We start from the raw sequence: 17,379 nt of genomic DNA on the forward strand, positions 1-17,379 counted from the left end.
TCACTCATTTCTTGATGTCTCTTCACGGTCTAATAGAGTGCCTCCAACCCCACAAAAGACATTCTTTATGTTGATCTTGATTTTAGCATACAAGTGGGTGAAGTGTTCCTTACTGGTCAGCTCCATGGAGCTTTCCATGCTCAGGCTTTTTCTCAAGCCTTTAGCCTTTCTGTTGTGCATTGCAGTGTCTTATGTTTTCAGTGGAAAAACACATTTTGTAAAAAAAAAACACCAGAGATGTTTCTTTCCATAGACAGACTGTATAAGAATGCTATTTATAGATCGGTGATCCTTACCAGTAAGATAGTACTTAACTAAACACCAAGAAACTGAAGCAAAGTAATGCAGGCACTATTTATTGTTTACATGGATACAAAATGAACACCTATTTGTGTGCACAATGAGGTTACATCCTTAGTAAACAATAACTCACTCAAAGAACTCAAAATAACTCCCTTTCAAAGTTGTGCAGTGTTTTTAAATGTTTCAAAAGAATTATGGATGTGTCTTTAAACCTGCGCCCCATACAGCTGCTAAGCACTGTATGGACAGTACAGGATTCGCAGCATGAGCTGAATGTTCTGTCAACGTGTGTGTACTGTCCCAGGACACAGAAATGATGACCGCTGACCACTTCCTGAACTACACAGTGGAAATTCACACAGCTAGTCTGAAGAACAAAAAGTTAAACCTAAGATGACAAGCTTATATGCTAGGCTTAGAGCTTTCTGATAAGGCACAGATTCATTAGTCTGCAATTCAGTTTTGTAGAAGGTTGCTATTTCAGCTCAACAGCCAATCAAATTACATCCCTTTAGTCCATGCTACTGTAGTTAATTGGCTGAACTTATTAATGGCTTGGTCGAGGTCACTATTTGTTTCTCATTTTCAGAGCCTCATGGATATACTACGAAGTGAGATTAGTTAGTAATATGTTGAGCTTTATGCCTGAAGGCAAACATTCCTGATGGACTTTCTTTGAACTTTTACATCTGAACGTTGTTGTGTAAAAATGGTCAATGGACTATATGCAATGAAAGGCTGTTTCAGCCAGCACATTTATTTCCGGTAGAGCGTCAGCAACAGCATCTTCTGTTATATTTTGCTCCTTTCGTGTTCAGTTCAACACTAAACATCTTGTTTATGACCAACAGTGCAACTCTTTATTCAACTTCAATCCCATTTTAACATGCTCATTCACTAGGTTTAACACCCAACCGGGTCCATGTAAACATGTAAGCTAAAACAATACAGGTGATGGTCAATGGGAAATGTTTGTGCTGGCTGAAAAGGAAGTGCGTGGCATATGGGCAGTTCACTTTAAACTGTAAACAAAATGGCAAGCTACAGTACAAGGCAATTGACATGAACTGTTGCATCTGCTTGCTGAATTTGAACACATCTCAGGCTTTAGTTTCATAGTATAGCCCCCTCTGGCCTGTCTGCAAGTAATAGAGTTGTTTTAGCACAAGCACTGAAAGGACAGCTAAGGACTGTAAGGAGTAATTTGCTGATTTAAAAAAAAAAGTCCTTAAATTAAGTCTGACACGCCCATGATTTTTTGGAGAATCTCTTAAATCTTCCTGTCAGGAGCTACTTCTATCATAAGAATCTTTGTGAATAGGGGCCTTGAGTAACGTCCACCCCCTTAAAAAAACAAAAACAAACACTTGACCTGTAACAGAAAAAAGCAACGTTTAAAACAAGTAAATGAGATAAATTATGACAAAATGGTCTACACTGCACATTGTGTTTAGAGCCCATGGGCATCCATATCTCCATGTATTGTGTGTTTAGGATGTCTGACCTGAAGCTTCTCTAGTTAAACATCAAACTGCTAAAGAGAGTGGGTGGCACCTGCATTAACATGGTGGCATCTTCAAACAACTTGAACATCTTGATTTATAATGATATAGACGTATTCATCGTATTCACACAGAAATGTCTCATTTTGTGTTTTGTTACAAAATAAATACAATTAAAAAAAATCATCCACCAGTCACATATTGAATATTAAATATTAAAGCATGACACTTTCAACAAATGTACTTGTTAGTATGATGTTAGGAATTATAGTCTCATGGTTAGTCTAACTTTTAAGGTCATGAAAGAGTATGTTAGCATAACATTGATTAAATCCTTATGTTGGTTTTCCCTCTTTTCCCCCCTGCACAAGTTACATGGAGAGAATGATTCTTCCTCTTTCCCACAATGCACAGGAGTGGGGATGAGGCGTTTGTTTAGCCAACATGCAGGCGAGGTTGGTTGGCTCTCCCCAGCCCAGTGTGGTGTGGTCTCGCCCTGCACCCCTGTGAGGGGCGTCTCCCTCAGGCCCTGGCCTGGCTGAGCCTCTGGATGGTGTCTGCCAGCTGTAGGCAGTGGAGGACCCGCTTCTGCTCGGCCTGGAGCTGGTCAGGGGGCAGCTGGCCAGAGAGCTTCTGGCCGAAGAGCACCATGTCCTGCATGAAGAGGCCCACAGGCTCCCTGGGGGCGCTCGGGAGCTCTGTCATGGAACACGAGTCGAAGCGGAAGTTGATGCTCTTGGCCCGCGGGAGGTTCGGCCCACGCTCCTCGACCCAGGTGATGGACCTGTGCCAGGGACAACCATTACACAGCATGAGAATGGATGAGTGAGTGAGTGAGTGAGTGAGTGAATGGTTTCAATAATTAAACGATTCATGAATGAATGATAATGTCTATATAATAAGCCCTTTAAGTAAGTCGGTTCAGTAATTGATTTATCCAATGGGATTATCTACAGTCTCACCACATGGGATTATCTACAGTCTCACCACAATCTCGATCTATTTCTTGCTTCCACTTCATTCAATGAGACGTTCTGCTAATATTAACAATGTACAGCACAATTATGTCACTAAATGCACTAATGGGCATGTGCAAAATCAATTCCTAGGAGAACACTGATATCTGCACTATGCATTTATTTGTACTTCTGGCTAAGCCTCCATTTCTAAGCCTATGCGCTTCTAAGGTCCCTCGTTCATCGTGTACCTCGACCTACTTTTGCTCCTGGGTCTGTAGCTGCGCGGTCATCTTCATGTAGTTCTTCTCCTTGTCCTCCACCATGGTGGCGGAGCTGACGCTCAGCTCGCCAAACAGGTCCACCAGCCAGGTGAGGCGGGAGATGCCGCTGAAGGCAGGGAAGCCAAAGTCGGCCTTCAGAGGACCCCCTACAGGAGACGACGGAGACCACAGAGGGAAGAGAGCGCATCAGCAAGGCATGTGTTCATCCAGTGTATAGAGCAGGGCTCGAATTATCTTTTTGTCTTTAAGGGGGTCTCTCTATCTCATAAAAAGTTGGCACATCCCAAGGCGATACAATTAAATAGACTAGGCGTGAGTGGTGCTTTTGCGCAGTATGCAGGTGGTAGGCCTAGGCTATAACTTGACACACGCAAACAGATTTTTCACAGAAATTGATTCCTTTTAATTAATTTCAACATACTATTGATTGCAATAGTCCATATTTCATTTCAATTTCACAATACAAAGAAATAGACTGAATGATTTAGTCGGAGACGGAGTGTCATTCTCAATTTCACAACGCAACTCATTTGAACCATACCACCGTCTCAGATAGGCTATCTAGAACCATAGGCAGAGGATAGCTACAGATCAATTCACACAATCATTCAAGTAGGCTGTATTATGGGTCATAATTTATGGGTTTGTCAATAAACATAGAAGAGGTGAAGCGCAAGTTCAACAGCAAACAGGACTTTTTCAGCACGTATCAAACCATGTAGGCTAGCCCAATGGACGCCTATGTAAATAGACAAAACACTCGCATCAAAGCAGGGTGACTTCTTCGGACTTGCGAGTGCTGTCAAATCGATCGTATGCGGTTTGCTCATATAAAGTGCTTTCAGACATACGTGTAAGACTGGAGGTTCTGCGGATGTTAAACGGTGGGGCCGTATGCGACATAACCGGTCATATGGAAGTCCGAATTTAGCCGGTTGTTCTACTACTCCCCCCCTAGTATTTCCTCCGGACATTATGTAAATGTACTGTGTCTGAACAAAGCGTAGAACATGCGGTTAAAATTCACACCTTCAGAGGGCGTGTCGGTGACGTTTTTTTCGTGCGTCCATGTGGTTAAATCTGACTTCAATGGCAAATGAAAGGCCAAATGAAATTCAAAAGGCCAAATCATCATAAGCAGAAGGCGCTAAAAAGGCAGTATAGCGACGTCGTTGACGACAATAACAGGAGTATTTAATAAATTCTTAGCCAACACGGTCGGTTTTCTGTTCATTGATAGCTTTCTCATGACCACCGCTCATAGATATATACACTAGATGTCGCCTTCTGCTTCTCAGCATGCGTCAACACCGCCGCCATCTTGGTACAGGGATCTGAAGCGCTAAACTAGTTCTCCTGTATTGTCAGCGTTACCTATTTAGCGACGTTTGGCCATCCCCAGCGATAGAAAACCTTTTTAGCGATTAGAGACAAATTTGGGAACTTCTCACAATGATGGCAGATCGACTTCTTTGTTGTTGAAACGTAAGAAAATCACCTTTCCCATGGCTTTGTCATTTATGAATTCAGCTACATCTTGTTTGCCCATGGCACTGACCCATGATTATAAAAGTAACGACTGGCGTAGCCTATTTAGTAGCAGAGGTAAATGTTCTACAGATCTACAGCAACTTCTGGTGAGATTACAACTTACATGAGTAAATGAGACGAGGGGTATGTGGCCTCAACCAGAGCCTGTCTACGAAGAGCCTGTTTACTTTCATTGTATCGAACCTGGTTGCAGTTTACTCATTGTTCCTCTAGGGGCCGCCGCTAGCTAGTGCAGAATGAATGGGAGTCTATGGGGCTAGACGGGTAAAATGTATCTTTATTATCGTCTTAAGCTTAGTTTTCTCTAGACTCAACCATAAATACATGCCTGTCAGTTGGAACAACCCAAAAAACTAGATAATTGCTTGAGATTTTGACGATTTATGGTGATTTTATTTTCGCTAGATCTTTGCCCAGATTGACGCTAATGCATTATAGAGGAGTGGATCACTGAAGCAAGATGGCGTCTCGATTGACGCATTCGTTCCAATGAACAGCAGTAGTCAAGGCGACATCTAGTGTATATATCTATGACCACCGCTGAGCTCGATGATATTTGTTGAGCATAAATATGCCTAGAGAAAATGAAAACGAAGAAAACTCAACTTTGTTCCAAGCTCCTTACGTAAATGCAATAGACACATGGGGAGAGGATGCTTTTGGAAAAATAAACCATGAAAAAACGAACCACTTCACTGTTATGTTAGTATTTTGTTTGTTGCTTAAAAACGTTGTATATGATGGCCTTGAAGTCTTGAGTTAGCCTACTGAATTGGCTGGTAGGCTACCATAAAGTTAAAGTTCGTGCATGCTCTCCAACCATAGACAGTAAAAGAAAGTCTCCAACGCAAACCAGATTTGGGGTTCCATAGCCAAGTAATTCTGCTACATAACGTTGAAAACAGATAAATGTGTTTATTCGAATCACACATGTAGGTCAATTTCAAGTGCGCACTTACGTGACTAGTTCAAGTATTAGCCATATGCACAATAGATTTGTCTTCTTTAGCCTACATAATGCATACACTTTGTAAACAAACAGCAGCTGTGACAGCGGCCGCATATATTCTGCGTCATATCTCGCCTCTTGTGAACTCTACAAGCTCCCACCCCTCACTTGACAACCACACGGATATTCTGTAATGTGCGTGTATGTCGTTCACACATAGGTCCGTATAAGGTCAGTATAAGGTCCGCAGGTTAGCATGGCTCCAACGTCTCGTCACCAGCGATATGCTAATGATCCCAGAACGTCCATGCCCTTTTTTAGGTGAAGGAAGTAGGCACTTTGCTATTACTTTTGACAGAACAGTAGGCTACTTCAATGAGCAGGCACCATGCCTAAAAGCTGCTGTGTATTTTGCAACAACAACAAAAAAAATAAGGATTTGCGGTTTAGTATGTTGTCACAAAAAGAAAGGGAAGGGAAAAGAAGGGGTTTGTGGCTCCAGGCAATCAGGAGAGAGAATCCCGATGGGAGGCTGTGGGACCCGACGTCTAAATTTGTTTACGTCTGCAGCAAACACTTTGTTAGCTAAAGTCAGTCAGTCATGCTAGCTAAAGTCAGTTGATGTCCGATGTTAAATATGTCTAATCTAATAATGAAGGGATGAATGAAACTTTGCGAACTAGGAGCTGCAATTACATGTCATAGTTCAGCTCCGAGTTAGCCTGCAACACCTAGCAAGCACTAGTGCTATTGTAGTTACCATGGTAATGATAAACAAAGCCGTTCTCATATTAAATGCTACACTATCGTGGTTGCACTCTGCATGTTAAATGCGCTATAAAATAGCGACACCGGTCAGGACTTGGAAGAGAGTTTGTATAACTCGTCTGCTGGCTGGCCATAGCATTAGATCGGTATAAATAGCTATATATAACACTTGGGTAAGGTTCAAAAATGTAATGCATTGAAATTCTCATAGACCCCCATTCAAATATTTCCGGGTAGTTTCCCCTAAAAATGCCCGGATGTGTCAAAAAAACGGAAAGTACCCGGATTGTTGGAGCCATGTATATCTGAATCATCCGAAGGGTAGGACCTCCGTTTGACAAACCTCCGCATATACTCCGGAGGTTATATCTGAAAGCGCTTATAGTCTAGTGGTGTGGTGGTGAAGTGCAGTCATGCTTTGTTCAAGAGCGTAGGGTGGGTCTATGTCCTGTAGTAGCCTATATTTTAATTTAACGTCTTTAATGTAAGAGACAGGGACGTCACTATGATTGAAAGACAGGGGGGGCTTAGCCCCCAGGGTTGTAGGTAAAATTTCATCATACCTTAAAAGGGCTTCAATGAATTGTACAGTAGGTACCCTTTGAGGCCTAGGCTATTTTCAGTGTAGGCCTAATTTTATTATTACAGTAAGCTCATTGTAAGGGCCATCTGTTATACTAGGCTATATAGTTTTCAAGACAGTATAGGCTACCCATATCTGGGAAAGTATATGATGTGATCATGCATGTATTAATAATATACAATACAAAACAGATTTTTATAGTTATATTTTGTAAGGGGTTACTCATAAGTGAAGTGAAACCTGACTAAGAGAACACTGACTAGACTTGCACAATAATCCTCTCTTGAGCCATAGCTGACTGAATGTGAAAGTTGGAGAATACAGATGTACAGATTGAGAAATTACACACTGCCTTTTCTCTCCGCCCTTCCTCTCCTGTAGCATTTGATCAGTGCTCTTTTTAAGTTGAACTAGGGTAGTGCTTAACTATAGCTACTACAAACTACTGTTAAGTTATGTGATCATTCAATAATCAAACAATCATCAAACAATATTCAAACCTAAACAATTGCACTCTAGACTAAGTTATGACCCTTTTTAACCAGATAAGTCATATATTAGTTCTTTGAGGCCTAGGCTATTTTCAGTGTAATTTTACTATTAAGCTCTTTGGTCATTGTAAGGGTAATCTATTATGCTATATATACGTTTTCAAGACAGTATAGGCTAAACATATCTGTGAAAGTATGATGTGATTGTTACATTCATGTCACCTGAAGCATGATGGTAGAAATATCTATCCAAAGCTCAGTTGATCTGTGCATGTCATGATCAACTTTTGATTCTTTGATATGGAAACCTAGTTCCTTATTTTGGGCTATAACATTAGAATTTCAGCTCAAAGTTGTAGAAATTTGCTGCAATTGGAAAACTCGGGAACGGCTTACTGTACAGAAGAATGCTTCATATTGTCGTGTCCGGTAAGGTCTGCTGTTTATTCTTATGGTTTACCCTGTATTGCGTGACGCGATCATGAGATACTTTTGATCATCTTAGGGTGGCTTTAGCGCCCCCAAATAGGCCTCCCTGGTAGCCTAAGAGATCGCACAGGGATGGATAATGAGCGTTGTTTAAGATTAAATTACAATGCCAGGCACCTTCAGATATGAGAGACCCCCTCAGATTTTTGACTATGTTGTTTTCATGGGAGCCCGTCCTCACTCTAAGGGAGCTCGGCTCCCTCTGGCTCCCACGTAATTCGAGCACTGGTATAGAGTCATATGTGCAGACATCAACGTTGCTTTGATGATTTTGAGTTGAACTACGGTTTTAAAACAATACGCATCCTTGGATCTTGGCTATTGTTTGGATGTTTGTTGATTCACGGCATCATTTTCTGTCACACTTGGTTTTGTTTGAATTATTATTTATTTCAGAGCACTTTTTTCAGCAGGCCAGTGCCCTTCATTTTGGTGTACCTGTGAAGTGTAGAAAACCCTCCTCCAGTGTCTTCCCAGCCACATCCTTCTTCAGCTGCTTAAAGTCCGGAGTGAACAGCTCAATATGCTCCTCGTGCAGGATCAAACCTGACAGGTGCAGCAGACACACACACACACACACACACAGACACACACACAGATACACACACACATACAAAAGAAAGCAGTGACAACGTATACTGTTAAGACTGACAGCCAGATTCCTGTACATGGAGCCTAGAACAACAACTAATGCTTTTTTTCATGGAAATTTTTTATAACCCTTAAGTTTTCATTTAGTCTAGGGATACGCTTAATTCATGTATGGGAAACTAGTCCTGAGTGTATTTTTAATTTGCACACACACACACACACACACACACACAGAGCTGTTCCTATAGTGACTCCTGGCTGACTGACCTTTCTGCTGGGCGAGGTCATGGAGTTCAGCTGCGGCTTTGTAGTTAATGGTCATGGGGTACTCCACAGACACGTGCTTCCCTGCCTCCAGAAACCTCCTGCACCCACAACACAGTACAACACACACCATCACAAACCAGACAGGGAGCGAGTCATGACACTGACACACTCTCTCACAATTGACACCATCTACTTCAGTGGTCTTGTTGCGAATTGGCCTTCATACTCACATACACTTTGAGGAGTCCCACTCACTGAGAAATGATACCTCACAATATCATATACTATGATTTAAAGGAGAAATCCGGCGACATACAGATCTCCGCTTCTCGCGGTCACCGAGTGCTGTCAGTACAAAAAAAAACCTAAAATAATCGATTTTACCTAGCTCGAGTTGCTACAGCCAGCAGCTAATGCAGCCAGGCAGTTACAGCGCTACACTCTGTGGGCATGTTAATGGGAGCTCAGGGGCATGCCCCCAGAGTGTAGCACTGTAGTTGCCAGGTTGCGTTAGCTGCTGGCTGTAGCAACTTGAGCTAACTAAAACCTAATGTTTTCGTTTTTTTTTGTACTTGTACCGACAGCACTCAAAGTGACTTCGAGAAACAGAGATCTATATGAAAACTCGGCGGATTTCTCCTTTAACTATTAATTGAAAGCCTGACATACATACTTTGATGGCCATTATAGTGTTAACAGATAATCAGATAATCAGATAATTTTATATTATGATTATAATGACATTAATAATATTTCTAAAATTATTATTTATTTTTTTTAATTTTGATACTCCATTTGAATAATACCCTGTTGTAACTTTGTTGTTACCTTCCTATTACATGGTACAATAACATACCAATAGTTAAAGGTTGTATCAGCGATGGCGGGATAACGTCACGTCTGTTGACGTTCAAACAAAACAGAGAGCTATCTCGCTACTCCCTCCCCCTCCCCCTCCCTCCCGTGCAATTGAAAATCTCATGAACGTGCATCTCGTCGGTTATTGGTTGGAACACTTTATTTTGCCTTTGAGTGGTTGGCAACACTTGTTGGTAGCAATTGTTTTTGTGTGGAGATCTCAGAGCCTAGGCTGCCTACAGAGACGCGTTTTTTGATGGCCTGCTTAGGGCAGCTAGCAGATCGTTAGGAAAGATTAGATGAATGTGATAATTTATGTTTGGGCCTTTTTTGGGCCTACAATCGCTGATACAACCTTTAAACTGTAACAAAAGCCTTAGGGTGGCTAAAATTGTTCTGCTATTATAGAACATGTTTTTTGTTGACATTCATGGTTGTATAAGAGACCTTGCAGTTGCATCACTACCATGGGAAACCCATATCCCATACAAACACTGTCACCGTCATCCAACACTAAAACCAGGCCTCTCCCATTACCTATGTTAAAGGTCATCTGTGATCCAGAGTCAAATGGATCTTAACACATCTAAGAGTCAAACAATACTATGTGCCAGCAGCAATGATGGGACATAAATCCAGCACCTAACTCAATCCCAATACTAAACCTACTCCCACATCTTTGAAATATATATACAAGGTATACTGCTCAATAATAATGAGAACAAAAAAATCAGAGAGCCAAAGAAAGTGTTAGCTACGTCTCGGTACACTGTGTGCTTGGAAGTGATCTGCAGTTCCTGAACCACAGGGCTGGTATTTAAGTGATCAAGTGGAACAGGAGCCGAAGGGGAGCCCTCCGCAGCTGAGCCTGTGAACACTGGGCCTTTTGTCTAAAGCTCTCCCCTCCATCAGCTCCATATCAGGGCCGAGGAGAGACTGGCCAGTGTGTTAGGGCTGGCTGGTAACGCCTCAAACAGAGATCACATCCCCATGATCTCCCTGATCCCTTCTTCTGTATTTGCCAGTTTTAGAATACAGCTTTAAAAACTGCCTTAGATAAGGAAGAGGCGAATTAGACATGAAAGTATGGGTAAACTGTCAGTTCATAATAGAAGGAGAGAGGGCCCACACCACTGTGTGTGTGTGTGTGTGTATGTTTTTGTGTGTGAGTGAGTGTGAGAGAGAGAGAGAGAGAGAGAGAGAGTGTAAGAGACAGAGACAGACACAGAGAGACAGAGAGAGTGTGTAAGAGAAAGAGCCCGTGCCTGATGTGATCCTCGTGGGACGTGTTCTCTGTGCACACCATGGCCACCTGGATGTCCTCTCTTTCCACTGCCTCCTCCAGTGAGATCTGCTTCACGCCCTGTTCCTCCCCCAGAGTTCTCCTACACATGGGCACAGTGGACAACATCAGAGCTGCGAAAGGAGGCTAAAAACACAGTCAGCTACGCACTTAGTTGGCTTGTGTTTTTAAATCTCTGGAGACTGAGCATGAAGTGTATAGCTTCAGGACTTTGGCACCATTTACCAACAGACAGATAGAATTATCTATAGACAGATAGGAGTAGGGGACTGGGTTGGTTCATCCAAATAGAACATGGAGTTAATGTTACACTAAACATTTCATTCAATTAATTTAGCCGATGCTTTTCTCCAAAACGACTTACAAATAATAGAGATAAGTCAATAGGTTTATTTATTTGCCAACTAGCTAGCTGATAAACATGGAGAAATGAGTCAGACCATGTTGTCAAGTGATGCAAAATCTAAAGTTGACAAAAGACAGATCAGTTACACACTTGCCAGAAAGACTGTCTTGACTGTCTTGGTGTAAACATCCTGGCCTTACACGACACAACACTAAACCAACAGTCAGCTGCTTAGTTTGGTCTTTGAAAACTGATCAAGTAGACAACATCAGCACTACAATATTACACAATTACACAACATTGGACACTATGCACAGTGGCAGGTGCTGTGTTCAGTCTTTCAAAACCTAAGCAGCAGACGAGTGAACGCAGGCAGTGGTTTCAGACAGATGTCATAAGGCATTCGCTTTGTCCCTCTTTTTGTGTCTTAGAAACCTGGGCAGTAAATGACCGCTTCAGTGCACCAGCTGAATATCTGGCATCTGGCCCAAATAAGGTCTATTTTAGGGCAACATGCTTGGTTTCATCATCTCTTCAGTACATGGTTAGTACGTCGTTACTGATTATTGTAGACCACAGTAGACTTTGACTGTCAAAAGCATGAACAGAAATGCTGACGCCAGAATGTCATATATTTCCTGGAATTGCCAATGTGGGAAGTGGCTAAGGGCTGTGTGTGTGGGAAGTGGTTTAAGGGCTGTGTGTGTGGGAAGTGGTTTAAGGGCTGTGTGTGTAAGATGTAAGACCATGTTTGAGTTCAGAGTATAGACCAAAGAGGTTAAGGACACTGTGAGCACGGGAGTTACCTGGAGACAAATCCCTTCACGCTCATCTTCTCTGCCGCGCTGGAGGGCAGTGGAGCCAGCAGGTCACGGATTCTCACCCGGCCCGCAATCCCAATGCCCACGACCACTACGCCAAACATGTCACCTACAGGGCACAGCACCACAGTCACAGGTTACAAGTGTCACCTACAGGGCACAGCCCCACAGTCACAGATTATAGGAGAACTTTGTTTTATATGTTGCACATATATAATGTATCACACAGCCTCTTCCTTATCTGTAATTTATTAACTAAGCAGACACCTTTTCCAAAGCTAGGTACAATCTAGGTACAACAACCATGTTCCTATAGCAGGGGTCACAAGTAACTTTCGCCGCAGGACAGTTTTTTTTCTTAGCAAATAGATGGCAGGCCAGAGGATAGGCTATTATTTAAACGCCTCTCTGGTGGATGACCTGCTAGTCAACATGCATCAACACGGAGAATGAATAAATAAAATTAATTAAATTAACCATGGATGGGCCCATTGATGGTCTACTTGAGTAATTAAAGGGAAACTTGGCAGGATTAGCTATATTTCCCCCTCTGCTGGAGAAATTGTGCATTATGCTATTTCAAACTGTGGAAAAAGGTAACGATAAAGTACATGGATTTATTTACAAGCTAGCGAAACGGTTAGCATAAGTTCGGCAGAACAATGTGGATGTTACAAAGTAAGAAACACGATTTAAAACGAGTTTCTTGTTTCTCACTTCTCTTTCCGGGACGGTAGTCTCAATGTTGCAAGGTTGGTTGGTTTCACCGGAACAGGTAATTTAACCATCCAAATGATTTCTAAACGGGTTTATTATGTTAAAATAGTTGCCAAGTTCCCCTTTAAATGCTCTTGATTAGTTTTATCTCCCTTTTCAATATTGTGAATAGTAAATGTGTAGCCTAGGCTGCAATAATTTTGGCAATGATGGACTGTTTAACACGGAGCCTGGCTTATTTTAATTACAGTCTTACATAATCTAACATTTATTCTTAAATACTTGGTTGACCCACCTCCTGTTGCAATGTTTATTGTTTGCCTACAAGAAATATTAGAGTTCATTTTACCTGTTTAGATGGAAGTTAGTAACTGAGTTATTACACAAGCTCACGTTACACCATCACAAGTTATTGTTTTGTCTTCCCTCAATGGCTCAAACCATCAGATGTTTGAAAGGCATAACAAGGTTTGGAGAAATGAAACCAGAGGGAAGTTGGGTGTGGTGGCTCTGCAGCAGTTTCACAGTTATAAAATCCTGAGTTCATGCATAGCAGGAACTGTCCCAATATGGGGGCGTTTCCCTTATCAGTTATGACAGTAGCACTAGTTAATGTTATCAAGCAAAGCAAATAAACTGAGGGCCACACTGTTAAAGCAGTGATGGGGAAGTTAGTCCAATTTCACAGTCATCTAAACATAGGCTACATATATATACAATGTGGACAGAAACAATCAAATTCAAAAGCTAATTTGCATTTGTTTGTAACAATAATTGTCAAGCTGTATGGTTATTATTGTAAATCATTCATCTTTAAGTTTAAAGGAACCGTATGTAAGAAAAATATTTCAATTAATCATAAAATGGCCCTGATATGTCACTAGACATTAAGAAATCATGTTCATTTCAAATACTTATATCACTGACAACAGTAGTCCAGCCAGGATATTGTCATTTAAAAAGTGAAGTTGCAGCCCTCAGCTGTTGTTGATGTTGTGTTTTGTCATGTCATGTTGTGTTTTGGCCTGATGCGCCACCCTCCACCTATCTACTAATCATGAAATCAGTAGTGTTTCGCCATCAGGGTTGGCAACCTCGAGTCAGGGGGAGGGGGAGGGGATACACCGCTCTTCAGTATTTTGAAAGTGATTGCAGTACCAGTTTTGGCCACAATCTTACATATGGTTCCTTTAATGTTTTATTATTATTATTATTTACATAATGGCCTACCTTCTTTTACAATTACCAGTGGCAATCACTAATAAATTATACCTCACAGTTCAACATTTTATGATGTTAAAGGAATACCTTCAGAGACACAGGAGACTGGTCAGCAAGGTCGTGTAATATACTTTAATATACCAATATATTGAATATAATTAGGTATTGCCATTCCTGCTCAATTGGCATCATCATGCCCCCTTCCCCCCTAGGCTGCTCTGAATGCATTAGGCTACAACACAGAACATGGTGCCACACAAAGGCACATACCCAGAAAGCACGCAGATGTTGCGCACAACCAAGTTTTTGAATAATTGCTACATTGATCACAATATCTGGACTTTTTTCCTACCAATGCACAGATTTATGTTCACATGATTATAGTTATGGTTGTAATTTGTTCAACCCTCAATGTCTTGGTTATTAACTCAGGAAGAGCTTTTAAAACAATGTAGCTAATACTGACTGTTATGATGGCAAGTCAGAACTAAGATGGATGGCATCAGATATTTTTTTTATTTATTTGAAAAGTGGTCCAGGTACGGATAGCAGCAGCAGTGAAGTAACGTTAGTTTACCTTATTTCTGCTTGCCGCGTTAAAGCTGCACCCTGTTTTCGTTTAGGACGATTTTCATTGACACTGGGTATGTTGTGGCGACGTGGCGTTAGTGAATAACGACATGATACCGGTAGTATGTCAAATTATTTCTGTTTTAGTTACCCTTGGAGTAGCCTTCCTTAGCTATTCTACTTAGCTATTCTACTGCAACACAGCCAAAATTACCACAGAAGGCGTAATTAACATCCGAAAACGATTTTAACCCGTTTAACGTTGCTTTGTACATGTTTATCGCCTCACGTACCTTATAATGAGATCACTTGAAGTAAGGCTCTGTACGTATATTCATCTGTCTCCCAGACAGTGCGGTAGTTGAATAATCTGGTTGCAACTTTCATAACTCTCACATGGCTCCATGCGTAGTGAAATTCAATGAGAGTGACGTAACTTTGTTGAACTGGTCACGTGTACATTTTCGACTGAAGACCATGTCTGGTTATACTACAACAGTCGTTTTTTTACTCACAATTTTTTAACTATTTCATGATTTATAGGTGTTTTATTTTATTCCCATTTAATTATTCTTAAAAACCTGGCGATAAAGTCTGCTTCATTCATTTCGAAGAACCAAGATGGCTGCGCCCATGCACTAGTCCTGAGTGAAGCAGCTATGTAATCGTGAATAGTAGGTCAGTAGGTCTGTATTGCAGCTGCTGTTATGCGAATGATGATGTTAAGATTTACCAAAACGATTCGCCTAAAGTCAATGTTAATTTGATGTAACGTCTGGGGTATTTACAGCTAACGTTAGCTTGCTAAATTTGCTACTTGTCAAGAAAGTTAAGCGCAGTGTGTTTTTTATCATTATCATTCTGCGGTTCTATATCAACTTATATCGTTTCGAGTGTCTTCGACTTCTAACGTTACTGTCATTGATAGCTATTTCTGAGAGATTCATTGTAGACTGGTTGTATAGCTAAACTTTCGTTTTGATAATCCTGACATTTAACGCAACCTACTGCATAATGCCTTGCAGAGCTTTTGATCAAATGTCCTTGGTTGACACAACTTGGTGAACTTGCGTTGACCCTGCACACACTGTCAAGATGCGAAGATCGGTGAATCTTCTCCACCAGATGGCCATATTCATGACCATGCTGACGGGAGGAGGTTGTGGAATGATGTACTATTTAATGCAGAGTAAGTGTTTACAATGAAATAAATTCAAATAGAAAACAAAGGAAAAACAAGCAGGAAATATTTTATACCCTAATTTGTACAGGGGGTATATTTGTACATATTATGAAGGGAATTATTTGGGAGCTTCATGGATTGTGTCATGGACAGTTTGTTTTGGCTACCACATCACAGAAGTGCAACTCTGTGTTCACTTTAACACTAAATAGATTGTTGTTGATGTCTATGCATGTAGAGAATTTTGCCCAGGCGGAGTATTATCGCTTAGCCCTGGAACAACTCAATGGCCACTCAACAGCCATGGCTGGTCTGGGTGCCCCTCCACTCAAGGTCCACAACCTGCACCTATCTGACAGATACAACCGCATGGACCACACCAGAGCACAGGTACGGAACTGCCTGACTAGAATGGGTCCTTAAGGCATCACTCAAGCAGCCACCATGGTATGAATGTAGTTTCTTATGTGGACACTGGACAATGGCTTTTAATTGTGTGTGTAGGGTCACCACTTCAATCATGCTCTGGGTGGTGGACTGAACTGTGTATTCTGGCTGTCATTCTCACTTAAACTTTGGCAGACAAAGCAGTGAGAGTCAGATTTAACTACAGGGAAGGAAAAGTGAGTGAGTGCTTTAAATGATCTCTGTCATTTAACACTGTGTTCTGCAACATTTTTGGAAACACATACAGTAACCCTGAGGAGAGGAAGGTTGGCTGGGCTTTCTGATGATAAGATGGAAAAAACAGTGGAAAAACCCTTCAGACTTTTTTACTCATTGACATGTTTTGTCTCTATTCCAATGTGGTTAATACTTAATTGATTAGCACAGTGTACTTCTAAAAGTGATACATGTTATGGGTATAAGTCATTTGTAATAATGACATCCTATCTGTAGTAATGACACACACTGTTTGCTGTTTCAGATCAAAATTCCTGTGACTGGATCCAAAACTGGTGGCTATCTCTTTGCCACATCTGTCAGAGACCCTTTCAAGAACAGGTTAGAGTGTGTTGTCTCTTGCACCCCCCCCCCGCCCCCAATCAATCATCATGTGCATCATAATCAGCTAGGGTGATCTTTCCAAGGACTATGTCTTTTTTCCACCAGGTGGCATCTTGAGGAGGTCGTGCTGCAGCTCAGGGAAGGTGAGCGTATCCAGGTTTTCACACCTGAACCAGAGAAAAGTGAAAAGAGCCGGTGGCAACAGCAGAGACAGAACCAGCTTTCAACAAATCTACACTTCTTCCGTGTCAATCCGTGACTCCTGTGTAGCTGTACAAAACTGTGCAGTGTATTGTATACTGGCATGTCTCTGAGTCCTCCAATGGTTCCATATGGAACCAGGTTCAAAGCTTACAGTGAGATGGCATGTCAGCCAATGAAAAGGCTGTTTATATGTACAGAACTCTAAGGACTTGGCTGAAAATTAAAAAAAGACGCCTGAGTGAAAAAGATGATGCAGGCATCCTTCAGCTGAGGCGATGTTCATGATTAAAAAGTCTTTGTGAAAGATACAACTTTCTGTTTTCTAATCTTACCTTAATTAAGAAAGGTTTGGATTTGGATGTCGGAGTTTAGATGGAGAAAGAAATTCACAAATTACATTACATAAATAAATAA

General features: G+C 41.4%; 2 protein-coding genes across 5 annotated transcripts; one reads left to right on the forward strand and one right to left on the reverse strand.

Annotated features, from left to right (window-relative positions):
* Positions 1–340: 340 nt before the first annotated feature.
* Positions 341–14,984, reverse strand: blvra (biliverdin reductase A). Its single transcript, XM_076294452.1, has 7 exons — positions 14,864–14,984; positions 12,048–12,171; positions 10,858–10,977; positions 8,735–8,832; positions 8,315–8,422; positions 3,023–3,191; positions 341–2,589 (listed from the first exon to the last, which is right to left on the reverse strand). The coding sequence occupies exons 2-7, from the start codon at positions 12,164–12,166 to the stop codon at positions 2,328–2,330; spliced, it is 876 nt and encodes a 291-aa protein (XP_076150567.1). The 5' UTR covers positions 12,167–12,171; positions 14,864–14,984; the 3' UTR covers positions 341–2,327.
* Positions 14,640–17,350, forward strand: coa1 (cytochrome C oxidase assembly factor 1). Of its 4 annotated transcripts, none has more exons than XM_076294457.1 (5): positions 14,640–14,689; positions 15,596–15,759; positions 15,992–16,143; positions 16,682–16,758; positions 16,867–17,350. In XM_076294457.1, the coding sequence occupies exons 2-5, from the start codon at positions 15,666–15,668 to the stop codon at positions 17,018–17,020; spliced, it is 477 nt and encodes a 158-aa protein (XP_076150572.1). In that variant the 5' UTR covers positions 14,640–14,689; positions 15,596–15,665; the 3' UTR covers positions 17,021–17,350. The 4 variants fall into 4 exon arrangements, with proteins under 4 accessions (XP_076150572.1, XP_076150571.1, XP_076150569.1 ...); XM_076294456.1 differs by having other exon boundaries at positions 14,657–14,692; XM_076294454.1 differs by lacking the exon at positions 14,640–14,689 and adding an exon at positions 15,059–15,256.
* Positions 17,351–17,379: the final 29 nt, after the last annotated feature.

This window comes from Alosa pseudoharengus, unplaced genomic scaffold (genome assembly GCF_046254945.1).
Source record: "Alosa pseudoharengus isolate Yale_2024_CS ecotype anadromous, Long Island Sound unplaced genomic scaffold, YU_APseudo_1.1 YU_APseudo_1.1_scf_2, whole genome shotgun sequence".
NCBI classification, from domain to species: domain Eukaryota; kingdom Metazoa; phylum Chordata; class Actinopteri; order Clupeiformes; family Clupeidae; genus Alosa; species Alosa pseudoharengus.